The sequence below is a fragment of the Bubalus bubalis genome, chromosome 11, assembly GCF_019923935.1.
Source record: "Bubalus bubalis isolate 160015118507 breed Murrah chromosome 11, NDDB_SH_1, whole genome shotgun sequence".
NCBI lineage: Eukaryota > Metazoa > Chordata > Mammalia > Artiodactyla > Bovidae > Bubalus > Bubalus bubalis.
This window is the reverse complement of record NC_059167.1, coordinates 45,677,333-45,701,635: the sequence shown is the minus strand read 5'-3', so window position 1 is coordinate 45,701,635 and position 24,303 is coordinate 45,677,333. Positions and strand designations below refer to the sequence as shown.

The following is a 24,303-nucleotide window of genomic DNA, read 5'->3' as shown; positions in this document are numbered from 1 at the left end:
GGGAAGGTTTAATGGAGGTGTTTTAAGCACTGTAAAGCATGGTACAAGGGTAAGATACAGCGATCATCCTTGACCAGGAACATCTGCTCTTTCCATGTTTGTATTAGGTGTTTCATACACATGCCCAGAAGAGTTTCCATAGGTGCTTGAGCTACCCACAAAGTCATAGACGCCAGCAAAGCTCACCTGTGTCCAGCAGGTTGTACTGGCCCCACCTCCCTCTCCTGGGCATCATCGTTACCAAATAGTCCATGCAGGTGTTCCCTTCCCGTGTAACGGCTGTCTTTGGCTGTATCAGTTAGAACTCACTGGAGTTGCTTTTCAAATTGTACTTTGTACTGTGGGAAGGGCAAATTTGCTGCTTAAGAGCTGTCCCATCCCCAGAACAGCAAGGGGCCTGGCTTATAAAAAATATGCACAGGACAGTAACATAACACAAAGCAAAGCAGATAACATGATGACCCAGCACTCCTGCAATCTGAGCTCTAATCCTAAAGTTGTGTGGCCCACCCACTGACTCTCTGATCTCCACAAGGTAGACGCCGGCCTGTTAAATGAGCTCAAGAACCTCCCATATTCACCTCCATAGTTCCCCCATTCTTGTCTTTTTGAAGAATGTTTATTGGAATATAGTTGATTTACCATGTGTGTTACCCATTCTTGTCTTACTGAAATTTGTTCTATTTGCATGCTTCCTCCTCGAACATGTATTGTCTTATAGAGTTTACTTTGAAAAGCAGCTTCAGCTGTCAAGAGACAGTGTTTGGGGGCTCAGTAGACATGAACAGCAATGCCACCATCCCTGTTAGTCCAGGAGAGGTTTCCTGGGCAGTGAGAGCAGAGGGCTCACTCTGTATGTGTGCCCAGCTACTTCTTTCTTAAATAGTTTTTCTAAGAAATAAGGGCTTCCCAGGTGGCGCTAGTGGTAAAGAACCCACCTGCCAATGCAGGAGACATAAAAGACGTGGGTTCGATCCCTGGGTCAGGAAGATCCCCTGGAGGAGGGTCTGGAAACCCACTCCAGTATTCTTGCCTGGAGAATCCATGGACAGAGGAGCCTGGAGGACTGCAGTCCACAGGGTTGCAGAGAATCAGGCACGACTGAAGTGACTTAGCATGCACGCACTAAAAAATAATTTACATGCTATACAATTTACCCATTTAAAGGGTGTAAGTCAGTGGTTTTTAGTATATTCACAGAGCTGTGCAACCTTCACCACAATTTTAGAACCTTTTTATCTCCTCCCCAAAAAGAAAGCCTGTACCCATTAGCAGACCCTTGCATTCCACACCCCTCACTACCTACTCAGCCACAGGCAACCACCCACTACTTCAGTCCCTATGGATTTGCCTATTCTGGTCCCACTGCTTTTTTATCCCTTTTCCTACCCATGAAGTCCCCTGAGCAGGATGTGCAAGGAAATCCCTGCTGACTCGGTCAGGAATCTGGGTGGAATTTCAGTGTGTGTTTTTGCCCTCCCCGTGTACCCTACTGGTCCTGGAGACCCTGGAGCAGGAGAGGAGCAGCTGCCCGGACCCTCCTCCAGCTCCAGGCCAGGCCTTCCCTGAGTGATGTGGGACATGGCAGGCTCACCTGTTCAAGAGCACTTGGCTCTGCAGGTTGCTGTTTTCAGCTCTGTCAGCAGCCTTCAGGGGGAAGACACTGTGTTTCTAACAGGCCCCTGATAAAGTGCACCACACTGTCTTGAGATGACAGTGCATTTTCATGGTGCCCTGGAATTCCAGGCCTTCCCCTTTCTGCTCCCTGGCCCACCTCCCCTCAATCACGATAGGACAGCAGACTCTTGAGCAGTTGTATGGAGGCGGAAAGTACATGGCTATAGTATAAGGATGCTCAGGGTAAAACCCAGGTGTGACTGGGGAAGCTGTAGGCATACAGTCTCCGTCCTCAGTCCCATGGAGTCAGATCACCAAATAAGTCTGATTTGAATCAGCCAAGCCTGGTTCTGTCTTGGCACCCCTCAAGTCCTTTCATCCTGTCTCTCTAGAGGTCTCCATCCAAACATTGAGGCCAAAACTGTTCTCTCCTCAAGTTGAGTCCCAAATTTCCTATTAAATGTCATACCTCACCAAGCTATTGCTAAAATTAAATAATGTCTCTAAAGTGAGAGACACACAGCTTATCCTTCATCTGACTCCATCCTCATCTTATTCTAGCAGATACTGTGGCTTCTTGGTCACTTGTCCGTTTGTACATCTACAACCCCCACCAAACACACACAGTTCTCTATATTCCTCCTTAGGGTAGCTAAGATAAGTGAAAATTTTCTAGAAGACCTTTTCAAATTGTCGTTACAACTTACGTAGTTCAGCTTTCTGGTCCCACCTAGTGATACTGTTCACTGGGCACACACATCTCAGTCCATTTTCTACTCCATCTGCAGGTGCTCTGCCCAGAGGTCTTCCCTCCCCACCGCCTGCCAGGAGGGAGAAGATGGTGCTGGCACGGGGATATTCTGAGAATAGAGGGGAGGGGGCAGGGAGGGGGGCAGCTAGAGTGAACAGTTCGACCCTCTCACTTCTCCAAGTGCCCACTTGGGACATAGAAATCTGAACTGTATGTCTTCTCCCTGGAGTGATATTGAAAGCTCTTTACACATGTCAAGTCATAGGGCTGCACCCAGGAGGAACTGTAAAGTTTTTAGTCAAATTCTTTCATTATTATACAGTTAAGGAACGTGGACTAGCCTCGTTAAGGGATTTAACCCAGCCATTCAACTAATTAATGACAGAGCCAGAACCTAAAACTTTCAGCTACTAGAGCGGTGCTCCTTTCAGAACCTTCCTCCCTTATAGACTGAGAATATAATGGACACCCTCAGTCTACTTGGATCCTTGGTGTACTTTCCATAAGTTCACACTGAAACACCCGCTAGTGCCCCCAAGAAGACAGCCTCTTCTATCTATTGATAAATAAATGAATTTATTAAATAAATAAATATGTATTTGGCTGCACCGGGTCTTAGTGGCAGCGTATGAACTCTTAGTTGTGGCATGCAGGATCTAGTTCCCTGACCACAAGGGCCACTTGCCTTGGGAGCCCAGAGTCTTAGCCATTGGACCACCAAGGAAGTGGTGGTCCTCTTTAATCCACAATTCTGTGCTATGTGAAGCAGCCAACTCTGGGACAGATATACCAAGAACCTCAAGAAGCAAGTTCAGACAATTTTCCTATAATTTTAATGAAAAATAGAAAGTGGCAAAAATATAAAGTACCTATTGTTCAAGGGCTCAGAATGCTTAACTGTTCACAGGGTCTGTGGTTGTTGCTGTTGTTATCATTTTCATCTCTAAAGCTCATAAGTCTGAAGCCACTGTGAAGAATATGAGTTTGTATTAGATCACCTTCATTCAAATAAACATGGATCCGGACTATTTGCAAAACTGGATGGTGTCCCTGCAGAGCCATTACCTTCTCTTTTTGAGAAGCCAAAAGGATGGAGAAGATAAAATGGAAGAGTCACCATAGTGGCTATATATTCTAAGAGACAGAGTAAGGTTACCTTGGAAATTTTTTACAGATAATATAAGACTTTGGACACCAGAAGAGATACTGCATGGGTTTATTCATTGACTCACAGGGCTCTAAAGCCTGCAGGGGCCTTAGAACACTGCCTACTCATTGAAAGGATGCAGAAAAAGAGATCAAGTTATGTGCCCAAGTTTATACCATAGGCTAGAGACAGAGCGAAGACCCAAACCTGCTGTGTAAATTCAGTGTTTATACCTGCATCTTGATCGGAGAAGAAAAGATCAGAGAATTAATTTGTGAATATCTCCTAAGCACTTGTCATTTTAACAGTCATTTCAACCATCAGATCTTGTGTGCATGCTAAGTTGCTTCAGTCAGGTCCTACTCTCTGAAGCCTCATAGACTGTAGCCTGTTAGGCTCCTCTGTCCATGGGATTCTCCAGGCAAGAATACTGGAGCAAGTTGACATGCCCTCCTCCAAGGGATCTTCCTGACCCAGGGATCAAACCCTTGACCCACATGTCTTACGTCTCATGCATTGGCAGGTGGGTTCTTTACCACTAGTGCTGCCTGGGAAGCCCATAGCTTATCTTATCTCATGCTTATTCTAATCCTGAGAGGAAAGAAAGCCATTGTTCTCTACCTTGCAGCTGGGTATACTAAGGCTCTAGAAGACAAGTAACTTGCCCAAGATCACACATCTATCAGTGGCCACAGAGCTGGGACTTCAGCTTGTGTCCTGTGAGCTCAGGTTCATTTCAGAAGTTGTATTATAATTCTGTCTGGCTTTATAAATGTCTCTCAAGCCCACATGTCTGTACCTATGTATTTTTTTGAATATGGCACAGCAGATCTTTTTTTGTTATAATTGTTAAATTAAACTATAGTTGATTTACAATGTTGTGTTATTTTCAGGTGTACAGCAATTTGCCTACTTATTCCCAAACAAATTCTTGGCAGACTTTTGCACAGCTCAGTCAGCAGTTTAGATATTGTAAAGTCCTTTGTGTCGTTATATCAGGAAAATGGATATGTTGACACACAAATGCTTGGGTGACAGCTGATTCTAGGATGTTACTGTATACCATGTTTTATAAAGTATATTCTAAGACAAGGCTTCTTCAACTCTGTGTAGTGAAGTTTGTCTCTGATTTCCATATGTTCTGGACCAATAGTTTTGATAATACAATAAAAAATGTATTACTAGAACAATAATCACAGAATGCTGGAGCAATGTCAAACTGCCATAAAACTTTCTAATTGCTTATTCTCAAATTTCTGATCTTGCTACAGGTCAGTAACAGTTTACAGACCAGCATGGGTCTGGCAACCAGATTTTGAGAGACATGGTTCTAAGCAACACCATTCCTGAGAGAATCTCTGAGTAAAGAGTTGCTTAATCAAATAAGTTTGAGAGACCCCATAAGCCAGAAAGCATCAGTGCATATTAGCATGTTAAAGGCTCTGAGAAGTCCTGCATTAAAGAAGCTTGCTTAATCATTAACTCAGCATTTCCCAAACTGCCTGACTTCAAAACTCACTGTTCATGGAATGCCTTTCAACATCTTTCAGAATTCATATTTCTTGAAATACCCTTGGTTCTCTCCTGCCACTCTGGGCAAAGCATAGGCCCCAGGCATGCCTGAGATGAAAGCTTGTCCTTTGCCCACGTTGTCATGCATTGCCTTTTAGAAAAACAATTCTTTATCATCTTTTATTCTTGTGATACACAAAATCATTCTCTGCCTTTTGCTATCTTCCACACCTGGTTCTTTCTCCCATACAGTACTGACTGTAGGTGACCTGGCTCCCAGAGATCAAAGTCACCTGAGACAGCCCCATTACACTTGGCCACTGCATCCTGCAAACATATCTACTTGCCCACCTTCATGGAGGTGACTTGGGATGAGTCTTCTTCCTCTTTAGTATTGCCTTTTGCATGTAATAGAAATCTTCTTCCCTTTAGTCCAGTTCTGTGATAACTACTCTATTTTTAGTGAAAACTATACACCCACACAAAAATATAATTTTCCCATAAAACACATGCAATACTGTTCCCTAAGCAGTGGTTCCTGTTGTCAGACTTTATTCCCACTTTCTTATTCTCTCTCTTTGTCCACTGCACACTTTTATAGACCAGTTGCTGGTTTTCAACCTTATATTAGGTGATCTCTGGGGCTTCCCCACTGGCTCAGTGGTAAAGAATCCAACTGCCAATGCAGGAGATGAGGGTTTGATCCCTGGGTCAGAAAGATACCCTAGAGAAGAAAATCGCAACCCACTCCAGTATTCTTGCCTAGGAAATCCCATAGACAAAGGAGCCAGGCAGGCTACAGTCCATAGGGTCGCAAAAGAGTCAGACACAACTGAGCTGCTAAACAACAACATGTACCCTGACATGAGTTCCATGGAAATGCCAGAACATTGCTCTCATTTATATTCTCTTAACAGGTCTCACAACTATAATTCTATACACGCTTCTAGAAGCATGATTTTGTTTCTGTGGGCACCTCATTGAAGGTACACACTGACCTTCAATAAGCTTTAGTCCACTCTTCACTCTATAGACATGTCTACTTTCTTATTCGGCCACTCCAACTTCTGTACAAAGCTCTTTCCAGATATAACCACACACATTTAATCACAGTCACCCCATCCAGTACCCATATGAGTACTGGGCTCCCCTTATATCCAAGCACTATGGCAGCCTGCCCTGGAGAGACAGAATGAGTTGGCCAGGCTCCTTGCCCCAGGAGAATCCCACTTCCCAGGTTCTGGCATAGTGACATTTGCAATGCTTGAAAGCTCATTGCAGGGACTTCCAAACTGCATTTCCCCAGAATTAGTATTGTATAAGACATAGACAGTTTCTACCAAACAGAGTTCTGGAATTAAATAAATTTGAGAAACATAATTATATGTGCTAAACACATACAATGCATTTTGAGGAAGAGGCTATGTATAGTAGGTTTTTCTGAAAGTACTTGGCCTGCAAACCATCTTTTCAAGTAACTCGTGTTTGAGACAATATCATGCCTCTGATGCCATTTGGGAAAGGGTGCTCTGGAGTAGCTTCAGCCAAGTCCTGCAAGTGCTAAGGACCACAGTGAAGTCATTCAGTTACCCTGTGTATGTGCATGCTAAGTCGCTTTAGTCGTGTCCGACTCTGTGTGACCCTATGGACCTAGCCCGCCAGGCTCCTCTGCCCATGGGAATTCTGCAGGCAAAAATTCTGGAGTGGGTTACCATGCCCTCCTGCAGGGGATCTTCCAGACCCAGGGATCAAACCCAGGTCTCTTATGTCTCCTGCATTGGCAGGTGTGTTCTCTACCACTAGCACCACCTGGAAAGCCCTCAGTTACCCTAGTTAGGTTGAAAATAGATATCTCTTTGTGATTTCCCTTAGTTCTGCCTTTTGAATGATAAATAAGTAGAGTCTCCACCTAATGCTCAGTTATTTATTTTTACATAGGTATGTGTTCTGTGTAATTTAGTCCACTCTTCACTCTACAGAGCTCTCTCCTTTCTTACTCAGCCACTCCAGCTTCTGCACAGGGAAGTGTCTAGAGCCTTTACGACTCCCAGTCTATATTCCTAACACAGATCTCTCCCCCTGAGCTCCAGGCCCCATGTGTTCTGCCATCTGCTGGACACCCACCTATTGGAGCTCTTTAACAGGATGTCCAACATGCACTTCAGATGGCTTTGTCCCTCATAGAAGTGGCAACTGCTCTCATAAAACTCATTCCTCCATCTGCATTCCGCATGGCCCCCGTACTACCATCCAATCAGAAGCCTGGGAGATGTTCTGAACTCCATCCTCCCAGCAGGGTTGCTGTTACTAATTCCTCTTGGTTCTGCCTTCCAAGAAGCTCTTAAATTTGCTTCCTCTTTTCCATCTTCAACTGCCATTGTCTATCTTGGGGTCCTCATTACGCTGGTTTTCTAATTGGCTTCTGTCTTAGGCCAGGTTTTCTGAGAAACAAACTCTGAGACTTGCATGCAGAAAGAGGGCTATGGAGATTAACCCTTTTCGAGTGGGGAAGGGCGTGGAGGAAGTAAGACCAGGCAGATGGAGTTGAACTTTAACAAAGTTGCAAAAATAGCCTCAACCCATCCTACAGGGTACTCTGGAGCTGGATAATGCTTCAAAGTTGTCCCTACTAGATGCAAGGGTTTGGTGTGGGTGAGCCTTAAACCAATTCATTCCACTGTCTTCAACCTCTACCCTCATACTCCCATCCCCTACTCCCCCAATCCCCCGCTGGATATGTCTAGCCCCCCAGCTTCTCTCTGGGATGGCATAACCTTTGGCCAAGGGCAGTTCCCAGCATGGATCTCAGCTGAGAGTCACCAGCTTCTTCCAACAGGTGCAAGAATGAGTGTCCTAAAGGAGGTCAAAGTAGCACATGTCAGCATACATGTCCTGAATTGCTGCTTTCCACCTCACCCGCCACAACACTGCCAGAGGGGTTTTTCTAAACTAAAATTCAATCACACAGCACCCTTACTCAAAACCTTACCTACAAGATAATTTATATCTGATCTCGGTCTACCTGTGAAGCCTTGTCCCCCACAGCTTTCTTCCTTGCATGCACTCTTGCTCCGCCACCAATCTACTAACATTTATCAGTCCTTCACGAGTGCTGCTACCCCTTTTGGGAATGAGTTTTTCCCACTTTTCTCACTAGCAAACTCCTATTCATCCTTTAGGGCCTAGCATAAGTATCCTTCTTGTATGATGCCTTCTTTAATATCCTCAAGCAGAGATAATATCCTGTAGGCTCTTGTCATACTCCTGCAGTTATTAAGTTACATAACCATTAGATTGACTTCCTTAAGAGAAAGGCTTGTGTTATATTCGTTTTTGAATGTAAGTGAATGAATCAACCAGCCATGCATCAGTATTATGTAAAGCTGTGTCTACTTGTGTTGACACAAACTAACTAGACTTGACTTTAGTCTAGTCAGCTTATTTTTTTCAGGGACTTAATCTGGTTGTCCAGTGAAGGCTGTGGGTTCCGTGGGGGCAGGGACTCTCTCACTTAGTTCAGGATATACAGCTCAATGCTCTGAGGGAGTTGGATATTTAATAAATCTTTCCCATTATGTAGATGCTTCCTGTCATGGTGGGCAAAGGACATAGCCAGTGATCTATGGAATGTGTTATAAAAGGTACCAGAAGACCTGACTGCTCTAAAATCTCTCTTTCATAACCGAGGACATAAAAGAGAGGCCTCCCATCATGTCCAGGCTTCCCAGGTGGCTCAGTGGTAAAGATTCTGCCTGCCAATGCAGGAGGCATGGGTTCAGTCCCTGGGTATGGAAGATCCCCTGGAGTAAGAAATGGCAACCCGCCCTAGTATTCTTGCCTGGGAAATCCCATGGACAGAGGAGCTTGGTGGGCTACAGTCCATGGGGTCGCAAAAGAGTCAGACATGACTTAGCAACTAAACAACAATCCCTCATGTCCATTCTGAAATTCTTGTTCTTATATTTCCTAATATAATGGACCTGTGATCCCTGGAGTGAGGCAAATGCACTCTGGGGCCTGAGTAAGCTGATGCAACTGTAGAAAAGAATTTCTATATCTATTTATGTTATTTTACCCTTTTAAAATTTTCTATATTTTGTGTTTGCTTTATAATGTCTGTAACACAATTGTATAGTAACACATGCATATCATGTATAAAGAAATAATACAAGGGAATGTAATACTCAAAGCATTCTTTACTAAACAGCACATAATTACAAAAAAAAACTTGGAGACTCCTAGATTGCACTCTGAAGACTGGAGGCTTTTTCAACCTGTACCCAATAGCTTTTTAGCTGCTCTGATTGCTCAACTGATTTGTGCTAAATGGACACCTAAAGCTTTAGGGGTATCCACCTTGTGGAACAGCAGGGTACAAAAGGTAGGGGCAAGCTGAAGGGCAGGGCTAACTGGGGAGAGCACAGAGGCTGCACGTAGCCAGAAGTGGTGAACCAGCTAGTAGGGGATTAGGAACCTGGAATACAGAAAGACGGGAGAGGGAGCAAGAGACAGCAGTAGGTAGGGCAGCCGGCTACAGCGACATGAAAGAGAGGCAGGCCCCATCTCCACTGGGAAGATGCCCTGTCTGCCTTTTGCTGTGGTGGGAGTGTACACCTTAGTGTGTACTAGCCAGCTGTGAAGATAACCGAGGCTGCTCCGGAACCTCTACACTGGGTGGGCAGCATGGGGTTGGGGGGTGGGGGTGGGGGAGGTGGCAGAAAGGGGGAGGAGGTGCAGCAAGGGGCCGGAAACTGACTGGGATTACAGCACCGGAGCCTTGTCTTAAAGGTGAATTTGCATATCCAGAAAGCACTGTTTTTACTTCAGTTGCATGGTTATGTGGGGATGGCTGCGGGGGATTCATTGATGGGGGAGGTGGGCGGGAGAGGGAGGGGAGGGCATCGTTAGCAATTCAGTGCCCCTTTGGCAGGTGGAAGCCACTGAGCCAAGTTAGTTGAGAAACAGGAGTATGGCATCTGAGGTGAGGAGACCCTGATCCACCACCAAACCCTGGGGACCTGAGGACCACATTGGGATGATGCACCAGAATAGCTTTAGCAGCCATGAGGCAGCTTCATGATACAGGAACTGCCTGTGTGGGCATGGGCAGGAAATGGGCCTTCTCAGTGGGAGATGAGGCGAGGGAAGAGGGCAACTCCAACAGCAAGACTCACGTGAAGAACAAAAAGGAGGCACAGGGACACCCCAAAGGTGAACATGGCTAATGTCACAGTTTAGCCCCAGTGGTGACGAAGTACACTTCATCCCTGCTCCCCAAGTCCTGATTCCACCAAAGAATCAGTGGAAAACTGTTTGATGGGCATGGTAGGACACTCTTTACGGAGTTTTCTTACATACTAACTCTTTCCTAGTTTGTTTCCTAGGAAACAAAAACAATCAGAAGGGGAACAAATGCAATTCCTTTTTTATTTGGCTTTTAGACCCTCAATTAGGTTCTTAGTGTTCCACTAGCAGCAGACCATAAATCCTTTGAGGGCAACACCCACTTCTAGGGGAAAAGACTTTGTGTTTGTGAAGCCCTTTAGTTAATGTTACTGACTTTCCTGGTGGATCAGATGGTAAAACATCTGCCTACAATGCAGGAGACTCGGGTTCAATCCCTGGGTCGGGAAGATCTCCTGGAGAAGGAAATGGCAACCCATTCCAGTATTCTTGCCTGGAGAATCCCATGGATGGAGGAGCCTGGCAGGCTACAGTCCATGGGGTCGCAAAGAGTCAGACACAACTGAGCGACTTCACTCACTTCACTAGTTAACGTTAACTTTTACATACTATTTCATATATTCTTACCACAACCCAGTAAGGTAGATGTTCTTACATCTACTTTACAGATAGTGATTAAAAAAAAGGTTCCAATAGTAAGTTCATTTATCTAAAACCCAACATTCCACAGATGAGTAATCAAGGTCCACACTCTGTTAATTGATTTACCACCAACAAAACACAGATACTCGTCAAAGCCAGGAATCATGCCCACTACTCACAAAACTCTATCTCCTCATTCCCTATGCCTTTGTTACACTTCCCTCCCAGCCCACGATGGTGCTAAAACTAGAGGTCAGCAGATAGAAAGTGGCCGTGAGGAATGCCTAACAGATTGAATGGGCTGGGCCTTTCTACTCTCAAGTCTCCCAGCCGGTCTGTTCTAACAGCCTCTGTGTCTCTTTGCAGCATGCAAAAGGAAAGAGCAAGAACATGGGAAGGATAGAGGCAACACACCCAAAAAGCCCAGGTTGGTCTTCACAGATGTCCAGCGTCGAACTCTACACGCAATATTCAAGGAAAATAAGCGTCCATCCAAAGAATTGCAAATCACCATTTCCCAGCAGCTGGGGTTGGAGCTGAGCACCGTCAGCAACTTCTTCATGAATGCGAGGAGGAGGAGTCTGGACAAGTGGCAGGACGAGGGCGGCTCCAATTCAGGCAACTCATCTTCTTCATCAAGCACTTGTACCAAAGCATGAAGGAATAACCACGAACTGAAACCTCGGTGGAAAAGCTTTAAATAAAAAGAAAAAATTTTTAAAGACCAGGACCTCAAGATAGCAGGTTTATACTTAGAAATATTTGAAGAAAAAAAAAGTGTTATTTATAGTCCAAAGAAACCAAAGACATAGCTCACCTGCATTCTGACTTTGTTCGGAGACACATACTTCAGCCGGGTGACAACTTGGCAAGAAAAATTATGAGCGGGAAGGCACCACTGGATCTCACAGCTTCAGTCCGTGATCATCCTCGCTGTGCTTGGCTGTCCTGTGGTTTGGAGCATAGTGATTTTGAGCCATCGAGTGGACACCTTTAAGATCAGACTTCCTCATCCACTCCACCGCGCCATGAAGGTGTATGGTGTCTCAGTACTGTGTGTGGGTGTGTGCGTGAATACACCCACACGTACACATGCACACCACCACCACCACTACCACCACCAGTGGTTAGGGACTTAGGCAGGGCTGGTCTTCAGGAAGGGTTGTGCTGTAGGAGTGCAACCGACATAGTGTGGGGTTGTCTGAGTTCATGGGATTAGGAGCTTGATTTTGCTCAACTAGCCTAGCGTTTGAACCTGCCAGGCCCACAACCTAAATGCAGATTCAAACCCAGCAAAGAAATTTGAATGACACCTAAACCAGTGCATTCTCTTTGTTTGTTAAGGAATGTTCAGATATTTTTTAAGAAATGAAACAAGAGTCCATCCATTAAAGAAAGAAAATCACCTAGGTACCAAAGAACACACTTAATATTATAGTGCAGGTATTTTATTGCAATGATTTTAATAACCAAAGCTATTTTTACACAAGATACTATGTAAAGTTATACGTATGAACTGATCTAGCTGTAATACACATACCACGTAGAATCATGACTATTATTTATGACTCTTGAAGCATTTGAAATATTAGTTTTCAGAACTGGCAAGAAAGAATGTAGCTTCAGGGAAGCAATTTATATCATAACAGAGAGGTCAGTGCAGTGTACACGAACATCCATATGGCACATTCCCTTTCGGGATCTATAAATGTCACTTAAGTAAACATATAGACATGACTCCATGCTCTGTTCACAGCTGAGAAAACCTGGTGATTCTTCCAAAGTAGGACCCATTTGTAAACTTAGAAAACTAAGTTTAACAGGACAGGTAGCTAAACTAGAAAATTTGTTCAAAGTCATTCTTTTTGGTAAAATGCCACTGAATGAAGCACCCCATACGTAGGTAAATTTGACTAAAATTTTCCTTATGCATTTTACACAAAATACCTATTTAAAATACTTTACAAACACACAAAATAAGCAGACTAACATTATTATTAAAATGAACTATCTAGTTCATTATATCCTGAGAATATAATCGAGCTGATTTGATTGCCAATCCCAGACTTGGACACCAATAAAAATAACATGTGCAACCAAGAAATTGTGGAACTGCATAGAGAAAGCAAGAATTCTAGTGGAAGGTAAGACCTTGGGTTCCATAGGTATTAAGCTATCTATTTCACTAAGCATAGCCTCCAAAACATACTACATTCTTTCTTGCTACCGCATTAAGCTGGAAATTTTATAACATAGATTCCACTCTCTTAACAGGGACAGGTTAAAAACTAGACCTGAAAATTTTCCAGATACAAAATTTTAAATTTCTATTTTTCCAAATCACTTAAACCAGGGCTATAGAAATCAAGGCAAAAAAAAAAAAAAAAAAAAAAACCACCCAAGGTAATACAGTTGTTCTAGTAGTACCCAAGTGAATCACTTGGTTCCCAGAAAAATTCTCTTGGGATCAGTTGAACTGTAACCATGTAAGTGGATACCTTTTGTACTAGTAGGTTAAAGAATTGGGTACTCTTAATCACCACACCTAACTAGAAATATAAAATTAAATATCTCAATAATAAGCTATTTATTGAGACTCATTTAAATGCTAAATTAAAAATTGAACCATTTTGACACAAAACCTAACTCCTTAGGATCAAATATGAGCATCTTGTCCAGGTCTAGAAGAGGCAGGCACCTGGAGAGATGAACCCACAAGCCATCTGTGTCTCCTTCATGTCTGCTGTGGGATGAGAAAAGGAAACCAAGACATACTCTTCCTTGGATGAAACTGTGCATTTGCCTTGACACATTTTGTCTTTGACTTTTTTTCAATCTCACCCCAAATTCCATCTTTAAATTTCCCCTTCTAAATATGGCACAATTATAGTTCAGCTATTAAAAGAAACAATTTAAATGGCCATCTTCTCAGATTTGCTAAAAATATAATCTTGTCAATGACATAAGTGAAAAAGAAAAAAACTGATGAACATTTTTTTCTCTCTCCAGAAAAAGAGGGGGGCAATATAATACAATACAATATATTTATCACTTAGGAGGGAAGAAAGCCTTTTTTATTTAAAACATGAGAATTTTAAATGCAGGGAAATTCAAGCTGTGTCTACACACAACCTTACCAAATTCAGTACCCCAGGAAAAACGAAAGTTGAATTCAGACAACTGTGTCTTTTGCTTTATTTTCCCTATGTTACCCACTCAGATTAGTTGGTTATATTTTTGACCAACGCGATTTACATTTTCAACCAATTATTTTGGTACTGTGTAGACACAGTCTCAAGGAATATTGCTACACTTTCAATATTCCCACCACAATATTTTGTTTTGTTTGGCCAAGCCTTGTGGCATTCGGGATCTTAGTTCCTCAGCTAGGGATCGAGCCCACGCCCCCAGCAGTGAAAGCATGAAGTACTAACCACTGGATGGCCATGGATTTCCCCATAGTTTTTTTTTTTTTTTTTTTTTTTTTTTTTTTTAAATAACCAGTGATCCTATTTGCTAACACCAAAGATAATTTTCATACCAGCATTGAATTTGCACCCATTATGCAATTTCAGGGCCTAGAGATATATTTTCTCATAAACAGATGCACAAATCAGAGCCTGAAAAGCAGTTTTTTTACTTGACTATTTAGGCATACTCACAACCTTTGCTTTTTAGAAATCTTAATGGACAAACTCAGCTTCTCACAAGCAATACATGTATTACATCATGTATGACTGATTCCTTCTTGCTTCTGACTTGGCACATAGAAAATGCTTCCATTCCTGTTTAGTCTGGCGTTAATTTACGTCTCAAATGTCTTCACCTACCACACTCAACAGTGCTGTTTGTTCACCCATCGTTTCTCAGTCCTTTAGTGAAATCACCTAAAAAGGTACCACACTCTTTTCTTTGTATGCATGTTTATTCCAAAACTGTATTTCAAATAGCATGTTTTGGGTTGTTGTGGTTTTTTTTTTTTTTTTTTTTTGATGGAATGGAAGTTAGACTGTTTTTGGCCATAAATCATTCGGGTCTTCTCATGACTAGAAGCTTCCCTGAAAAAGGGCCAAGAGAAAGAGTGGGAATTACGATGTCTGGACACCCCAAGAGCCCAGACATCAGTAAATGTTCAGGTTAAAGAATTCTTTTTGTCAAGCACTGAGTATTCTAGTTCCTGGATACAGCTGGAATAGACGACCCCCCACACCCCAAAAGAAAAAACCAAAGAAAATGTGTGGGGAAATTTAGAAGTTTCAACTGAACATGTCACTCACTCTACCCCCCAAAAGCATAATTAATTTTCCAGGAAAAAAAAAAGGTAAAGCTCTATATTACTTTCAGATTCATGCCACTCCTATTGCTACCCCAGGTGAACAACCGGTCTTTGCAGGTTAAATGCAGACTTTGCTATACCAAAGAGTCCTAGAACATTTTCACACGAGCTATAAAGACATTTTCCCTAAGAAAGGGCCTCCCTTCTTTGTACATAAAGGATGAAAACTATGCATTTAGCAAACAAAGAGAAAGCACTTCTCCCTTTCCTATCTAGTTTAGGGTGCATTCAAACACCAGAGGCCGTTTTGAGACTCTGATTGGCCTTCTGGATTATTCTTGTGGTGTGGTTAGCTTTACAGTACATTTGGTAACTATTTACTAAATAGTAAGGACAAAGAAGCAGAAGGTAAGAAATAGCTACTTCCACGTGTTTAAAAAAAAAAAAAAATGTGTAAAGATCTACTATTTATAGTGTGAACCAAAGACGCTACCTCACTCGATTTCCATTGGTGATTTTAATCACATTGATGATACCAAAGAATACCAAAGATATTTTCTTGCACGGCCTTGGTCTGCAGAGGGAACTCCGCCCCTCCCCCCTCCCCCACCTCCTCTCCCCGCCTCACTCTTCACTCAGTGTGTAAACTTGTCTTCATTCTTAATAATAATGATACGATAATGACAACAACAACATTAGGAAATACTACTCTTACTACTGCTAGTTCTACTTGTAAATCTCTAGGCAAACATGTTGCAAACTTTGTAAACTCCTAGGACGAGTGCCTTGCTTGAACCAAAGTGTTAAACCGCTGTTGACCTCTCTCACCTTATACTCTTTGAATACCTCAGCCTCTTAGAAAGGCCACTAATGAAAAAAAAAAAAAAAAAAGGAATAATTAATCACCGTGGTGCTTTTTCCGTGCAACCATGCAATGAAACTTTCTTTGATACCAAAGGATGACTTTTTCCCCCCAATTTCTTGCTGATAAACCAAAGCTCCTCCTCCTGGTTCCCTCTCAAAGCTCCCCCCAACTTCACCGAGTCCCTTTCCCAGGCAGGCCGTGCATCACTTTTACCAATTCCTCCAAATACCTCATAGTAATAAAGTTTTAGGGTTATGTTGTATAGAGAGTCTATGTGATAAGGCAGAACTTACTAGTTTGATAACTGTTAAGGTTACTTTTAAAAAAAAAACTTTATAATTCTTATTTATTTTGTAGTTTGTATGTTTGGGATGTCCCCCACCCCACCCCCACTTTGGTTTGGGGTTTATTTTCTCAGAAGAACTGCTCTGTTGCTCAAGGAAGACTTAATTTCTGGAAATGTTCCCCAGGTGGGTTAAGGGTTGTGTAAAAATGCAAGAATGGAATAAGAAATGATTTTCATTCTGACGGTTACTTATGAAGTTTTTGTGTTTTCGTAGTAAATTTGTTTCCACAGGGTAAAGAAGTATATATAATCTTTTTTTGTGAAACTGGTTCCTATTTTTCTCTATAATGTGCTGTGATTTTTTTTTAATTTAAATTACATTTTATATGAGCTTATTTAATCACTGTGTTAATTTATGACTGTGTAGTTTTTAAAATGTATATAGTAGAATGGAAACGGCCAAAGCTTTATGTTACAATCTTTTTGTTCTCTATGCTAAGATTAGCTGAAGGCAAGAACTTCTCTTAACTGCAGGGTGTATCTTCAGCTTTTCTTAGCAGGCACTTCAATGTGTGTTGTGAACACTGCCAGGCTCCCCCCTCAAAAAATCTGTACATGCCAAAATGGGTGTTTCAAGGTAGTCTTTTCTGTCACTTAGAAGAAAGGCATTGTTTATGTTCTTCCTTTAATTTATCAATATTTTATTTTTTTTCTTTAAGAAAAGGTTGCTTTGCAGGTTAGACCTGAAATTCCGAAGAATTTAAGACTTATTTAATGTTTCAAAGCACCGGCATTTGTGAGATATTTTGCCACTTTTTTAAAAAAAAAGAAAAACATTTGCCCAGGTATGAGAAGTAAAAAGTGTAAAAACTCGAAGAGACAAGCTAACTTGAATTTGGAAATCCTCTTAAGTGTCACCAAGTTTCTGAAGTGCTTCAAGGCAGCGGGCAGGGCTTGGAGACAGTTCCTTTCGCAGACCTAAGAGATCATCACAGGTCCGTGACCTTAGAGAGAAAGTCAGGCTAGGTAGCAGCAGACCTGGCCCCTGCCTGTCCAGCCAACCTGCAGAAGAAGCAAAACACAATTGCTGAATCCCAGTCAGAAATCAAATTTAAGAAAAAAGTTTCAAAGATACAGATTCCACCTCATGTTTTTTTTTTTTTTTTAATTCTTGGCATCTACTACCCACAATTACCCTTTTCCCTCCCCAAACCATCACCCCCAACAAAAATTAGAAGAATTCTCAAATGCCACAGTCCCAGGGGAGAATGAACTTCAGACTTGTTTGTCTCTTCTCACTGGTCATATTCCCACTAGTTTTCTTGCCCACACTAAAGATGGTCCCTGCCCCAAACCCCCTTAATCAAGGCTGTTCAGACCCTTGGCCCTGCTTCAGATCAGCACACACACAGAATTCTCAGCTGACCAGAGCGTCCTCAGAAGACCCGGTGCCCACTATTTTGTTTAATTTTGCTAAGTAAGTTGCTTCAACTACATGACATAAATCCATAGATGTAAATACTTTTTCTCCTAATACAAGAATTTTACCTAATTTTATTTTGCAGGGGTGTTTGGGGGAGGGGGAAGGAAAGGGAGGGTTTAGACTTTTGGTCAAATGTTACATTTTCTTAGAAACATTTTATACTTGTTATGTATTTTAATAGGGCAATAAATCTGCTCTGAGTTGCAGGATCATTCAGTGCTCTATTGGTAAGCATTGATTAATTACTTGTTTTTAATACAAATGCTGTGTAGTGAGTTACAGAAAGCCCAGGAAAATGGTTGAGGGAGTTGACTTTCACCATCACCAATGAAACACTGAACAGAGTTGTATTCATAAGGTCGTATTTTCTGTTTCTGTGTTAGTCTCAATTTTTTGTGGTATGTTCTGCATTTATTACATAATCATTGTGGGCTCATTTGACATTTGCCGTCTGAACCAAGTGACAAGTATTTTTTAACAAAATAAACTTTAAAACATTGTCTTCCACTTGCTTCGGTAGTTGTCTTCATATCTCCCTGAGTTTCTCGTCCCTTCTAAAGTCAGCCCATCTGTCACTCATGTAGACTTGTCCCTTCTCCCTCTTCTATTTTCAGTAACTTTGACCTTAGCTCATGTTTGAGTGTGACTCAGTTTCCCTGTTCAAGTTAGCTTGATGGTTTATTATGTAAGGAGGGTGCCTAAGACAATCATCAGGTAAAAAAAAAAAAAAAAAATTAAATTAAAAAAAAAAAAAAAGATTAGTAGAGTAGAATATCTTCCAAGAGCAGAGGGAGTTCTTCCTTAGTAATGAAAAAAAAAAAAAAGGTAAATACATAATTAATTAATTTTAAAACCTAACCATGAGGGGCTTAGAAGATTTTTGATAAAAGACAAATGTTGCTGTCATTTTCTTTGTCAATTAGAAAGCAGTGGTAGTTTCTACGTTGCATCTACATTTCAGACTAAATGATTATTGTACCCAGTTATGGTTGTTTGCTAATATTTTGTCTCTCTCTCTTTCTCTCTGTCCAATGCTTCTTCTGTATTTTTGTGTGTAGCAACAAAAAGTGTAATGCATTAGGCATTTCCTGGTTTGTTTATGAGTATCTCCTGTACTGCATTAAGGTTTCTTTCATTTTTTTTTTTAAGCTTCGCTACTGTTCTCACTTTATGCCGTGCAATATCATCTGCTGTGTTTGCTAAGCAAAAAAGAAAAAAAGAAAAAAAAGCAAGTGATGATGCCATCATGCTTTTCAGTGTTAAAATGTTTCAGCATTTATGTAGTCACCAAAATGTAGTAAATAAAATGTTGGATTTTCCAGCACTTTAAATTTAGACAATTCTTGCCTTCTTTTGTTTTTATTCTCTCTGCAATCCTCAGTGAGTAGCTTGCGGATTTTCTTTGGAGGAAGGGTGAATTTAAGGGGACAACATGCTTGAAAACTCAAGCCAGTGCCATGACCTAAAGAAAAATTAAGGGAAAAAAAAGAAAGAAAGAAAGAGGTGTTCTGTACTGGAGCAGAAGAATTTTTTAAATGGAAGCTGGACAATTTATTTGTAGATGTTAGCCATTTATATTAACCTAATTCACCCTCAGAAGAAATGAAAATTATTATTAGAGAGCATGGCCTTTAAAAGTCCTCCCCGATAAAATAACGTGTGTGTGTGTGTGTATGTGTGTGTGTCATATATGTGTGGAGCTAGGGGAGGGCTGAGAAATTAAGATCCTTATATTTTAAGATAGAATATACTGATATATGATAGAATATACTGATATGATAGAATCATAGAATATGCTGATCGATTAAGAGGCCTGGCTCTGGAAAAACAGAAACTGAATGTGAATTCCTGCTATACTGATTACTAGATATGTGACTTTGAGCAGATAATTTAATTATTTAACTTCCCTAAATCTCAGCTTCCTCATCTGTAAAACGGGAATAAATATCTATATTACAATGTTGCTGTGAGGACTAGAAATTTGAAGTAAGTAAAGCTTAGCATAGTACATCAAGTCGATGATGCCATCCAACCATCTCATCCTCTGTTGTCCCCTTCTCCTCCTGCCCTCAATCTTTCCCAGCATCAGGGTCTTTTCCAATGAGTCAGCTCTTCATATCAGGTGGCCAAAGAATTGGAGTTTCAGCCTCAACATCAGACCTTCCAATGAACACCCAGGACTGATCTCCTTTAGGATGGACTGGTTGGATTTCTTTGCAGTCCAAGGGACTCTCAAGAGTCTTCTCCAACACCACAGTTCAAAAGCGTCAATTCTTCGGCGCTCAGCTTTCTTCACAGTCCAACTCTCACTCCATACATGACCACTGGAAAAACCATAGCCTTGACTAGACGGACCTTTGTTGACAAAGTAATGTCTCTGCTTTTTAATATGCTATCTAGGTTGGTCATAACTTTCTTTCCAAGGAGTAAGTGAAGTCGCTCAGTCGTGTCCGACTCTTTGCGACCCCATGGATTGCAGCACGCCAGGCCTCCCTGTCCATTACTAACTCCCAGAGTTTACTCAAACGTATGTCCATTGAGTCAGTAATGCCAACCAACCGTCTCATCCTCTGTCATCCCCTTCTCCTCCTGCCTTCAATCTTTTCCAGCATCAGGGTCTTTTCAGATGAGTCAGTTCTTTGCATCAAGTGGCCAAAGTAGTGGAGTTTCAGCTTCAGTATCAATCCTTCCAATGAATATATAGTACTGATTTCCTTTAAGATGGACTGGTTGGATCTCCTTGCAGACCAAGGGACTCTCAAAAGTCTTCTCCAACACCACAGTTCAAAAGCATCAATTCTGGAGAAGGAAATGGCAACCCACTCCAGTAATCTTGCCTGGAAAACACCATGGACAGAGGAGCCTGGCAGGCTACAGTCCGTGGGATCACAAGAGTCAGACACGACTTAGCAACTAAACCATCCACCACTACAAAGTGAATATATGCCTAAAGATAATATGTGAAAAGGATATTTGCCATATACTAGCTAGTTTTTTGGTGGGAGGGTGGGAGTCAAGGAAGACTTGGGATTATTTTTTCATCAACTTCCATTTTATACTTATTTATAATGGTCATTATTTTTACTAATACTGTAAAACTATGAAAATGAATAAAATACTAAAAGTTTCATATAAAAAAAAAAAAAGCATCAATTCTTTGGTGCTCAGCTTTCTTTATGGTCCAACTCTCACATCCATACATGACTACTGGGAAAAACCATGGCTTTGACTAGACGGACCTTTGCTGGCAAAGTAATGTCTCTGCTTTTTAATATGCTGTCTAGGCTGGTCATAAATTTTCTTCCAAAGAGCAAGCATCTTTTAATTTCATGGCTGCAGTCACCATCTTCAGTGATTTTGGAGCCCCCCAAAATAAAGTCTCTCACTGTTTCCACTGTTTTCCCTTCTATTTGCCATGAAGTGATGGGACCAGATGTCCTGATCTTAGTTTTCTGAATGTTGAGTTTTAAACCAACTTTTTCACTTTCCTCTTGCACTTTCATCAAGAGGCTCTTTAGTTCTTCACTTTCTGCCATAAAGGTGGTGTCATCTGCATATCTGAAGTTATTGGTATTTCTCCCGGCCTTAAGAACCCCATGAACAGTATAAAAAGGCAGAAAGATAGGACACTGAAATATGAACTCCCCAGGTCAGTAGGTGCCCAATATGCTACTGGAGATCAGTGGAGAAATAATTTCAGAAAGAATGAAGAGATGGAGCCAAAACAACACCACCACCCAGTTGTGGATGTGACTGGGGACGGAAGCAAGGTCTGATGCTGTAAAGAACAATATTGCATAGGAACCTGGAATGTTAGTTCCATGAGTCAAGGCAAATTGGAAGTGGTCAAACAGGAGATGGCAAGAGTGAACATCGACATTTTAGGAATCAGCGAACTAAAATGGACTGGAATGGGTGAATTTAACTCAGATGACCATTATATCTACTACTGTGGGCAAGAATCCCTTAGAAGAAATGGAGTAGCCATCATAGTTAATGAAAAAGTCCGAAATGGCAGTACATGGATGCAATCTCAAAAATGACAGAATGATCTCTGTTCATTTCCAAGGCAAACCATTCAATATCCCAGTAATCCAAGTCTATGCCCTGACCAGTAATGCTGAAGAAGCTGAAGTTGAACGGTTCTATGAAGACCTACAAGATCTTCTAGAACTAACACCAAAAAAAAGATGTCCTTTTCATTACAGGGGACTGGAATGCAAAGGTAGAAAGTCAAGAAACGCCTGGAGTAACAGGCAAATTTGGCCTTGGAATACAGAATGGAGAAGGGCAAAGTCTAACAGAGTTTTGCCAAGAGAACACACTGGTCACAGCAAACACCCTCTTCCAACAACACAAGAGAAGATTACACATGGACATCACCAGATGGCCAACACCGAAATCAGATTGGTTATCGTCTTTGCAACGAAAGATGAAGAAACTCTATACAGTCAGGAAAAAAAAAGACCAGGAGCTGACTGTATGGCTCAGATCCTGAACTCCTTATTGCCAAATTCAGACTTAAATTGAAGAAAGTAGGAAAAACCACTAGACCATTCAGGTATGACCTAAATCATATCCCTTACGATTATACAGTAGAAGTGAGAAATAAATTCAAGGGATTAGATCTGATAGAGTAACTGAAGAACTATGGACGAAGGTTCATGACATCGTACAGGAAGCAGGGATCAAGACCATCCCCAAGAAAATAGGTCTCTATCTTAATATCTAACTACCAAGATACCAGAAAGGAAAGAAGAATTATCCACTGGGTAGCAGTTTTTGAGGTGTGAGTTGACTTTGAGCCTTACAGAGGATGGGGAGACTCCTGGAAGCATCTCAAACACCATTCCCTAAAGGCTTCAACTGTAGATTCTGTAAGAGACTGGAGTTAATTTGGGGAGACTTGGAAAGCTCCACAGAGAGGACCTGGGAGGATTAAGATCCCCTTGGGGCTTCCCGGATGGTTAGTGGTAAAGAATCCACCTACAATGCAGGAGATGCAAGAGACATGGATTTGATCCCTGGGTTGGGAAGATCCCTTGGAGGAGGAAATGGCAACCCAATCCAGTATTCTTACCTAGGGAATTCCATGGACAGAGGAGCCTTGCAAGCTACAGTCCATGAGGTCGCTGAGTCAGACACGACTGAGCAACTGAGCATGCACTCATGAGGAAGGGTTACAAATAAAGCCCAGGGGAAGGAAGCCAGAAGAAATATGGAAGCCTCCAGATGGGGTCAGTATTTCTCTTCTATTTCATTAAAGTGCTGAAAACAATGTGTGTACATACTCCTCACTGATGGCAAACATAATTTATAAATTTTAATTGGTTTCAATTCCTTCTAAAGCAGTTTTTCCTATTTCTCCCCTCCTGGGCAGGTCCTCACTTCCAGTGATTACACTTGTGCAGAGTATGATGCCCTCAGTATGTATGCATGGGCACAAAGGAGGTGATGGGAGAGAATGCACCTTGCTCTTTTCCCAGCTGTTTAGATATCCAAGTTCATGAAGCTCATGCTGCTGCTGCTGCAAAGTCGCTTCAGTCGTGTCCGACTCTGTGCGACCCCATAGACGGCAGCCCAGCAGGCTACCCCGTCACTGGGCTTCTCCAGGCAAGAACACTGGAGTGGGTTGCCATTTCCTTCTCCAATGCATGAAAGTGAAAAGTGAAAGTGAAGTTGCTCAGTCATGTCCGACTCCTCAGTGACCCCATGGACTGCAGCCCACCAGGCTCCTCCGTCCATGGGATTTTCCAAGCAAGAGTACTGGAGTGGGGCACCATTGCCTTCTCCTAGGTACCCTCAAAAACTCAAAGAGATCTATTTTCTCTAGACACACTATAATAAAACTGTCAAAAATCAAAGACAAAGAGAACATCTTAAAATAGGAAGAAAAAAGCTTGTAACTTACAAGGGAGACTTCATAAGGCTATCAGCAGATTTTTCCACAGAAACCTCACAGATCAGGAGAGAATAGGGTGATATAGTCCAAAGTGCTGAAAGAAAAAATGTCAATCAAAAACATATTATCCAGCAAAAACATTCCTTCATAAGTAGAGAGATAAAGAGACTTTCCCAGACATACAAAAGCTAAAGGAGTTCATTACCTCTACACCTGCCTTATAAGAAATCCTGAAAGGCATTTTTTAAGCTGAAATGAAAAGATGCTGTTGTTGTTCAGTCACCCAGTCATGCCCAACTCTTTGTGACCTCATGGACTGCAGCATGTCTCTCTGTCCCTCACTGTCTCCTGAAGTTTGCCCAAGTTCATGTCCATTGCATTGGTGATACCATCCAGCCATCTCATTCTCTGACACCCTCTTCTTCTTCTGCCCTCAATCTTTCCCAGCATCAGGGATTTTTCCAATGAGTTAGCTGTTCATATCAGATGACCAAAATACTGGAATTTCAGCTTCAGCATCAGTACTTCCAACAAGTATTCAGGGTTGATTTCCTTTAAGATTGATTGGTTTCATCTCCTTGGTGTCCAAGGGACTCTCAGGAGTCTTCTCCAGCACCACAGTTCAAAGGCATCGATTC

The 24,303-nt window shown here is 41.8% G+C and overlaps 1 protein-coding gene across 1 annotated transcript in view; it reads left to right on the top strand.

The window, feature by feature from the left end:
* ONECUT1 (one cut homeobox 1) overlaps nucleotides 1-19,103 on the top strand; it is a 39,875-nt gene extending 20,772 nt beyond the window's left edge. Inside the window, exon 2 of the mRNA XM_006070108.4 lies at nucleotides 11,220-19,103. Coding sequence (XP_006070170.1) covers nucleotides 11,220-11,512 — 293 coding nt within the window. The 3' untranslated portion in view covers nucleotides 11,513-19,103. The remainder of the gene's footprint in view (nucleotides 1-11,219) is intronic.
* Nucleotides 19,104-24,303: the final 5,200 nt, after the last annotated feature.